The following is an 8,384-nucleotide window of genomic DNA, read 5'->3' as shown; positions in this document are numbered from 1 at the left end:
TTTTTTTTTAAAAAGAAGACACTGAAGAACACCACCTAAGAGATTATTTTGAACAGTACGGGAAAACGGAAGTGATTGAAATCATGACTGACTGAGGCAGTCAGTGGCAAAAAGAGAGGCTTTGCTTTTGTACCCTTTGCTGGCCGTGACTCTGTAGGCAAGGTTGTCATTCAGAAATACCCTCCTGTGAATGACCACACTGCGAAGAAGGAAAGCCCCATCTACGCAAGAGATGGCCCCTGCTTCCTCCAGCCGAAGAGGCTGACGTGGTTCTGGAAGCTTTGGAGGTGGTCGTGGTGGTGGTTGTGGTGGGAACGACAACTTTGGTCACTTTGGAGGAAACCTCAGTGGTCGAGGTGGCTGTGGTGGCAGCTGTGGTGGCGGTGGGGGTGGCTATAATGGATTTGGTAATGATGGTGGTATTGGAGGAGGCGGCCCTAGTCACTCTGGAGGAAGCAGAGGCTATGGAAGTGGTGGACAGGGTTATGGAAAGCAGGGCAGTGGCGATGGCGGGAGTGGCCGCTATGACAGCTATAACAATGGAGGGGGTGGAGGAGGTGGAGGAGGTGGAGGCGGCTTTGGCGGTGGACTGAAGGGTCCTGGGTCCCGGGAGGTGGAAGCAATGCTGGAGGTGGCGGAAGCTACAATGATTTGGGCAATTACAACCATCAATCTTCAAATGCTGGGCCTATGAAAGGAGGAAACTTTGGCGGCAGAAGCTCTGGCCCTTGTGGTTGTGAGGTCAATACTTTGCCAAACCACGAAACCAAGGTGGCTGTGGCGGTTCCAGCAGCAGCTGTAGCTATGGCAGGCGCAGAAGGTTTTAATTGCTGCCAGGAAACAACGCTTAGCAGGAGAGGGGAGCCAGAGACGTGGCAGGGAAGCTACAGGTTACCACAGACGTGTGAACTCAGCCAGGCACAGTGGTGGCAGGGCTGGGCTGCTACCAAGAAGACACGTGTTAGACAATACTCACGTGGCTGGGCAAGGAAACCTGGAGGGCTGTGTCTGTGACTAATTGTATAACAGGTTATTTTAGTTTCTGTTCTGTGGAAACTGGAAAGCATTCCAACAAGGGGTTTTAACGGAGATTTTATTTTTTCTTTTGCACCCGTGCTATTGATTGCTAAATGTAATAGTCTGATCTCGACACTGAATAAATGTGTCTTTACAAAAATAAAAATAGCCCTGGCCGGTTTGGCTCAGTGGATAGAGCGTCGGCCTGCGGACTAAAGGGTCCCAGGTTTGATTCCAGCCAAGGGCACATGCCTGGGTTGCGGGCTCGATCCCCAGTAGGGAGCGTGCAGGAGGCAGCTGATCGATGATTTTCTCTCATCATTGATGTTTCTATCTCTCTCCCTTCCTCTCTAAAATCAATAAAAATGTGTTAAAAAACAAAAAAAACAAAGCATTATTAAAAAAATAAAAATAAAACCCTCAGGACAAAGGACGTTAGTGTGTGCTCTTCCTTGAGCACCCCGGCCCCTTTCCTCAGGAGCATGCTGTCAATATCTTTATCCTAAACGTTAAGGTCTGACAAGATTTGCTACCAGGGGAGCAGTAGGCGGCTGCAGCTCATCCCAGGCTTACCCTGATCTTGTCTCCAAGGGCCCTCCTTCTGTCTCCCTGATTTAAGTCTTAATAAACTTACTCTCACTTCACCTGGACTCACGTCTTGAAATTTTTCTTGCTCGAGTCAAGAACCTGCACATCCCAAACTGTGCCGGGGCAGACCGCCTCAGCGTGGTCCCGTTGGGATGATACTCTTTGGTTCAGGGGCAGACCTGGCTCAGCTCGTTCCGGTTCCAGGGACAGTGTGACCATTTGGCTGCCATCTTTGCTCCCTCCGTTGGCCTGGAGGACATTATAGTACCCGTGGAAGCCCTAACTTCATTCACCCAGCAAGTTTTATTTAAAAATATTTTTATATTTTATTGATGAGAGAGAGAGAGAGAGAGAGAGAGAACAGGGGAGAGAGGAAAAAAATATTGATTTGCTGTTCCACTAACTTATGCATTCATTAGTTGCTTCTTGTATGTGCCCTGACCAGGAATTAAACCTGAAACCTTGGTGTATAGGTACAACTAACCACCTGAGCTACCTGGCCAGGGCTCCCCCAGCAACCTTTATTTTAGTTTTATTTTTAAAATATGTTTTTATTGATTTCAGAGAGAAAGGGAGAGAGAGAAAGATAGAGAAACATCAGTGATAAGAGAGAATCATTGATCGGCTGCCTCCTGCATGCCCCCTACTGGGGATTGAGCCCGCAACTAGGGCATGTGCCCTGACTGGGAATGGAACCATGACCTCCTGGTTCATAGGTTGATGCTTAACCATTGAGCCACACCTGGCCAGGCAGATCATGGGGCCCTTGATGGAAGAAATAGTTGCTACTCATTTGGGGAATCATTATCTTTTCTTTTTTTAAATTTTTATTTATTGGTTTTAGAGCTGGGGGGGGGGGAATAAGAGAGAGAGAGAGAGAGAGAGAAAGCAATTTTTTGTTGTTCCACTTGTTGATGCATTCATTGGTTGATTCGTATATGTGCCCTGACCGAGGATTGAACCCTCAACCTTGGCATATCTGGACCATGCTCTAACCAACTGATTCGTTATCTTAATCTGTATTTTCTCTTGCATGTGCCTATATTGTTGCTATGGTATCTGCCTCCAGTGCAGTGACATAGCTGCTAAATGAGCCACGTCCATGCTAGTGAAACCCCTTGCTGACCACTCAGGGCACACTGCAGAAGATGGGGAACGAGTCAGATGCTAAGAGACGGTCACAAGGGGTGAAATGCTAGAGAAGAGGAGGTGATGGCCAGGTGACCTTTGAGGTGGGCCAAGGTCATCAGAGGCTCCCTTCCCCTCCTGCCTTGGGCTGTACTCCCTGCCCACTTTTTTTCAAAGTAGGAGCCACTTCAATGCACAAACTTGAGAGAGTAATGTGTTGTTGAGACCGGCTGGATGGTACACGTGACTGAACCCAGATAAGGTCTCTGTATAAACTTTTAAGATTCTGGCACACGGTGTGTTGATCTACTCATCCTACAGCGTGAAAGACAAGCCTCAGGTGTATTCCCTTGCTTATTAAACTGCCAATTAACAATCTGGAGTGGCCCATCTCTTCTCGTCCTCTGTGTATGCGGGCCAGTTTCAGATTTCACCTGGGGAACTTCTGATGTTTGGAACCAAAATTTTTCCTAATGCAGAGGAACTGTGGATGAAAAGGGGCCACATGCTAACCTGACTAGCTCAGGGAAGGCCTGCATTGGGCCTTGCAAACTCAGAGGCCTAAAGTAATCACAAAGAATGATATGAAATTAAAATTTTAACTAAAAGCATTTTATGGTGGGTAGTCATATCCTAGGTAGGTATCTTCCCTGACACAAGTTAATCTTTACCTTAACTGAGCCTGACTATTGTCTTTTTGCATCTATGATAACATATCATTAGAATGTCAAAATAGCCCTGCCGGTGTGGCTCAGTGGTTGAGTGTCAACCTATGAACCAGGAGGTCATGGTTCGATTCTAGGTCAGGGTTCGGTTCTAGGTCAGGGTACATGCCAGGTTTCGGGCTCAATCCCCAGTGTAGGGTGTGCAGGAGGCAGCCAATCTATAATTCTCTCTCACCATTGATGTTTCTATCTCTCTTTCCCTCTCTCTCCCTATCTGAAATAAAAATATATTTTTTTAAAAAAGGATGTCAAAGTAATTTTCTTTTCTCCAGACCCCTCAAAGCACAGGCACTGCTCTGCGGAGACCACAAATCCGCTCATTGTTATTGTTGGCAGTTAACTATCCTGCACTCACCTAAGTAAAACAAGTGTGTGTCTATTATTTTGCTTTTGATCTAGTACCAGAGGTTTCCCCCACTTTGCTTTCTCCCACCTCCCTAATCTATCACCAATGGATTTCATGTAACACACTTCTGTCTTCTCTTTTGATTGTAATGTATAAACCAAGGTGCAAAATTGCCATTTCCCCAGAGCACCATCTCGATCCTTTGAGATGTTGCCTCCCAGCATTTGTCGACAGCTTGGCTCAAATAAACTCACAAAAAATTCTTCATTGACAGGACTAATGAGGTACTTCAATGGGAACCCATGGTTTGTTCACTCCTGTATCTCATTGTTGGTTCATCTTTCCCAGGATGTTTCTTATGGGCATTGACTTTTGAGTTTCATATAATTTCACGTGTTAATAAATATTCTTCTTTTGATTTCTTGCCCCAACATTTACAAATATAAAAAGCCATTCTTGCCCTGGCCAGGTAGCTCAGTTGGTTGGAGTGTTATCCCAATATGCCAAGGTTATGGGTTTTTTTCCCTGGTCAGGGCACATACAAGAATCACCTAATGAATGCATAAATAAGTGGAACAACCAATTGATGTCATTCTCTCTCTCTCTAAAACAAAACAAAAAAACAAACTTCTGTGCTTAAAAAACACACATTCTTAGCTCACACAGATCATACAAAAACAGGTAGTGGGCCAACCCATGATACCGTAAATATAGAAGAGTAGGTTACATTATGTCCCTAATTTTCCATAGTCCGCCTCTGAAGGGTGTAAAAACATGTTTCCATATTAAATACGTTTAAATCTCATTTTAAACAATTCATTGTATCTGTGAACAAGTCCTCAAATTATACCAAGTTTTCATGGCTTATGGTTGTTCGTACTTTTCGTTAAACGAATTGCTGCATAACCCATGAAAGTTTCCTTTGATATGATTTCCCAGAACTAGATTTGTGGGTTTTTCCTATTTTTCCCTTAAATTTCCCGGGAAACTGAAACCTAATCGCTGCAGCTGCTGATAACGCAAGGCCTTCTGGGGAACGTAGTTCTGGCTTGCAACGAGTGAGTCTTCTGGCGCTGAGCCGGGACATTTCCAGCGGAAGTTGCTGGGCGTGAGAAGGAAGGAGAAGACGGTTTTCCGCAAACGTCTTTGCTCACGGGCGCACCTGGGCGACGCCTGGGGGCCGTGGCTCCGCGTCCCCTTGCGATTGGCCTGCGGCTTTCCGAGCACGCGCAAACGGCGCTTTACGGGCCCCGCCAGCGCAGGGCCGTCTGGGAGTTGTAGTTCTGACCCCTTCCGAACTCTGTGGCGGGGCGGCGGCTCCGAAATTCGAGGTGGTCCTCCACCTTTGGCTTGAAGGATGGATCCGGGGCCTGACGCGATGCCTCTGGCTGGCCTGGCCTGGCCGTCGGCCTCGGCGCCCCCGCCGCGGGGATTCAGCGCGGTGAGCGGCATCGGGGGGCAGGGGTTGAACGGGGGCACGGGAGGCTGCGGCTGGACAGGCGCCTGGCGCTGACCCACGTCCCGCCGTAGATCTCCTGCACCGTGGAGGGGGCGCCCGCCAACTTCGGCAAGAGCTTCGCGCAGAAATCTGGCTACTTCCTGTGCCTCAGTACCCTGGGCGGTCTGGAGGTAAGAGGCGCCCACCTCCAGGAACCCCGGGGTCCGCCCACTCCCCCGGTCCATTCGCGGGGCCCTGCGCCAGGCGCGCCGTCCCCGCTGCTCCGTGACTCGCTGTGTTCTCCCCACTCGACCCCCAGAATCCGCAGGAGAACGTGGTGGCCGATATCCAAGTCCTGGTGGACAAGAGCCCCCTCCCGCCGGGCTTCTCCCCGGTCTGCGACCCCCTGGACTCCAGTGAGGCTCGCGTCGGAGGCTGGGGGTGGGGGGTGCGTCCGCGTCCCTGCAGGGGGGACCGGGGAGAGGGATGGAGGGTGACACGCGCGATTTCTGAGCCTCGGCAACCCCCTGACTCACTGGCTGCTGAAGGGTTGGCCGAGGACTCGGAGCTGTTCCCGGGCGGGTGGCGGGCCCTACCCTGCGTAAAAATGTGCAATTGGCACAGTCGCTCCTGGAGTAACAACAGAGACCTGTTTTGTAATTGTTACTACCACAGCTCCTACACCGCAGCCAAGCTGAACCACGCCCAGTTCTTTTTTTAATTTATATTTTTTACAGGGAGGAGGGGAGAGGGATAGAGAGTTAGAAACATCGATGAGAGAAAAACATCCATCAGCTGCCTCTTGCACACTCCCTACTGGGGATGTGCCCGAAACCAAGGTGCATGCCCTTGACCGGAATCGAACCTGGGACCCTTCAGTCCGCAGGCCGACGCTCTATCCACTGAGCCAAACCGGTTAGGGCGCGCAGTTATTTTTTTTAAATATTTTTAAAAATTGATTTCACACCCCCCACTGGGGATGTGCCCGAAACCAAGGTGCATGCCCTTGACCGGAATCGAACCTGGGACCCTTCAGTCCGCAGGCCGACGCTCTATCCACTGAGCCAAACCGGTTAGGGCGCGCAGTTCTCTTTTTTAAATATTTTTAAAAATTGATTTTAGAGAGGGGGAGAGGGATGGAAACATCAATGATGAGAAAGGATCATCCATGGGCTGCCTCCTGCACGCCCCCTACTGGGGATCGAGTGTGCAACCGGGGCATTTGCCCTGACCCGGGAATCCAACCATGATGTTCTGGTTCGGGGATCCATGCTCAACCACTGAGCCACACCAACCAGGCGCAGTTCTCTTCTTTCATTTCCAGGCTTTTGCACACTCTGACTCCTCTCCGGGTTAGCTGATACTTCCTTCCCCCTCCGCACCCCTCCGCTTCTGGCCCTGACGGCCCTGCTTTCTAACCATCTGGCTTTCCCCGCCTCCCACCGTGTCTTGCCATTCCTATTTGATTTTTAGGGTATACCAGTGGTTCTCAACCTTCTGGCCCGTTAAATACAGTTCTTCATGTTGTGACCCAACCATAAAATTATTTTCGCTGCTACTTCATAACTGTAATGTTGTTACTGTTATGAATCGTAATGTAAATACCTTTTATGCAGGATGGTCTTAGGCGGCCCCTGTGAAAGGGTCGTTCGACCGCCAAAGGGGTCGCGACCCACAGGTTGAGAACCGCTGGGATATACCTATTGATACTGGAGTTAGCAAACTTTCTGTAAAGGGCCACATAGTAAATATTTTAGGCTTTGCAAGCCAGGTGATGTCTGCTGCATACTCTCTCACACTCCCCACCCCCTTTAAAAAGGGAAAAACCATTTTTAGGGAAACATTTGTTGGGTGGGATTTGCCTCATGGGCACTCAGTTCTGTCTGATTCCATAGCTACCCATCCTCACAGTGGTGCACATGGCCACCCTGTGAATGCTCCTGCCTGTCACCAGAGAGGAGCCTGCCCCAAAGGCTCCTAGAGGCTGCATGGGGTTCTCTCCTGTGGCTCCATCATTCACGGTTTAACCAGAGAGATTAACACCGTCCGGTGACTGCCTTAAACAGTGCCTTGGCCACTGTCGTCTTGGAGCCATCTTTGGGTCCCTTCCCTGCTTTTCCCTCTTCTCACTCCCCCCACCCTCCCAGAGGCCTCTGTGTCTAAGAAGAAGCGCATGTGTATGAAGTTGGTGCCCCTGGGAGCTGCGGACACAGCTGTGTTTGATATCCGGCTGAGCGGGAAGACCAAGACAGTGCCTGGATACCTTCGAATAGGGTAGGGCGTTTTTCCCCCCCTTCAAACTATAAGAGAAAGTTTATTTAGAAAGTTAGAGAGGTAGTAGAAGGGCCCTTGGAACTTAGGAGAGGGAAAAGCAGAGGCAACACACCTGGGGAAAGAAGAGGGTGAGGGGGAAAGTTCGGGCTTCCCCCCAGCTTTTGGCCTCCTTCCTTGCCCCCCAACTCCCATGTGTACGCTCTGATCCTCAGAGACTCCCCTGAGGCCGTCATCCCTTCTGCCACCTCTCTGTGCCTCAGTTTCCACATTTAACAAGGGACAGTTGTACTAGTCTTGTGGGGTCGTCATGAGGGTAAACGGGTTGGTGTGTCTGAAGTCCACAGGACAGTGGTGGGCCCCAGCAGTTGCTTAAGATGTGGACTGAGATGCTGAAAGGAAAATTCCCCAAAAAGCAGGGGTCACCCAGAGATCCGGGTTCCTCCTTTCTCCTCCTGGCCGCTGTTCTCAGCCCTGGCTCTGCCTTGGGTCAGAACACCCCTCTCCCTCCCTCCCCATCTAGGGACATGGGTGGCTTTGCCATCTGGTGCAAGAAGGCAAAGGCCCCTCGGCCAGTGCCCAAGCCCCGAGCTCTCAGCCGGGACATGCAGGGCCTGTCCTTGGACCAACCCAGCCAGGTTCCTCCTTTCTCCTCCTGGCCGCTGTTCTCAGCCCTGGCTCTGCCTTGGGTCAGAACACCCCTCTCCCTCCCTCCCCATCTAGGGACATGGGTGGCTTTGCCATCTGGTGCAAGAAGGCAAAGGCCCCTCGGCCAGTGCCCAAGCCCCGAGCTCTCAGCCGGGACATGCAGGGCCTGTCCTTGGACCAACCCAGCCAGCCCAGGTGAGTCCTTGGGCTCGGGGGTGGGGGC

At 50.5% G+C, this 8,384-nt stretch overlaps 1 protein-coding gene across 1 annotated transcript in view; it reads left to right on the top strand.

Moving 5' to 3' along the window:
• Window positions 1-5,079: 5,079 nt before the first annotated feature.
• The window catches only part of MVB12A (multivesicular body subunit 12A), a 5,185-nt gene continuing 1,880 nt past the window's right edge, over window positions 5,080-8,384 (top strand). The window contains exons 1-5 of the mRNA XM_005873883.2: window positions 5,080-5,245; window positions 5,335-5,433; window positions 5,562-5,658; window positions 7,390-7,516; window positions 8,237-8,356. Coding sequence (XP_005873945.1) covers window positions 5,162-5,245; window positions 5,335-5,433; window positions 5,562-5,658; window positions 7,390-7,516; window positions 8,237-8,356 — 527 coding nt within the window. The 5' untranslated portion in view covers window positions 5,080-5,161. The remainder of the gene's footprint in view (window positions 5,246-5,334; window positions 5,434-5,561; window positions 5,659-7,389; window positions 7,517-8,236; window positions 8,357-8,384) is intronic.

This window comes from Myotis brandtii, unplaced genomic scaffold (assembly GCF_000412655.1).
Source record: "Myotis brandtii unplaced genomic scaffold, ASM41265v1 scaffold421, whole genome shotgun sequence".
NCBI classification, from domain to species: domain Eukaryota; kingdom Metazoa; phylum Chordata; class Mammalia; order Chiroptera; family Vespertilionidae; genus Myotis; species Myotis brandtii.
The sequence above is the reverse complement of the archived record's forward strand: the minus strand, read 5'-3'. Positions and strand labels throughout refer to the sequence as shown.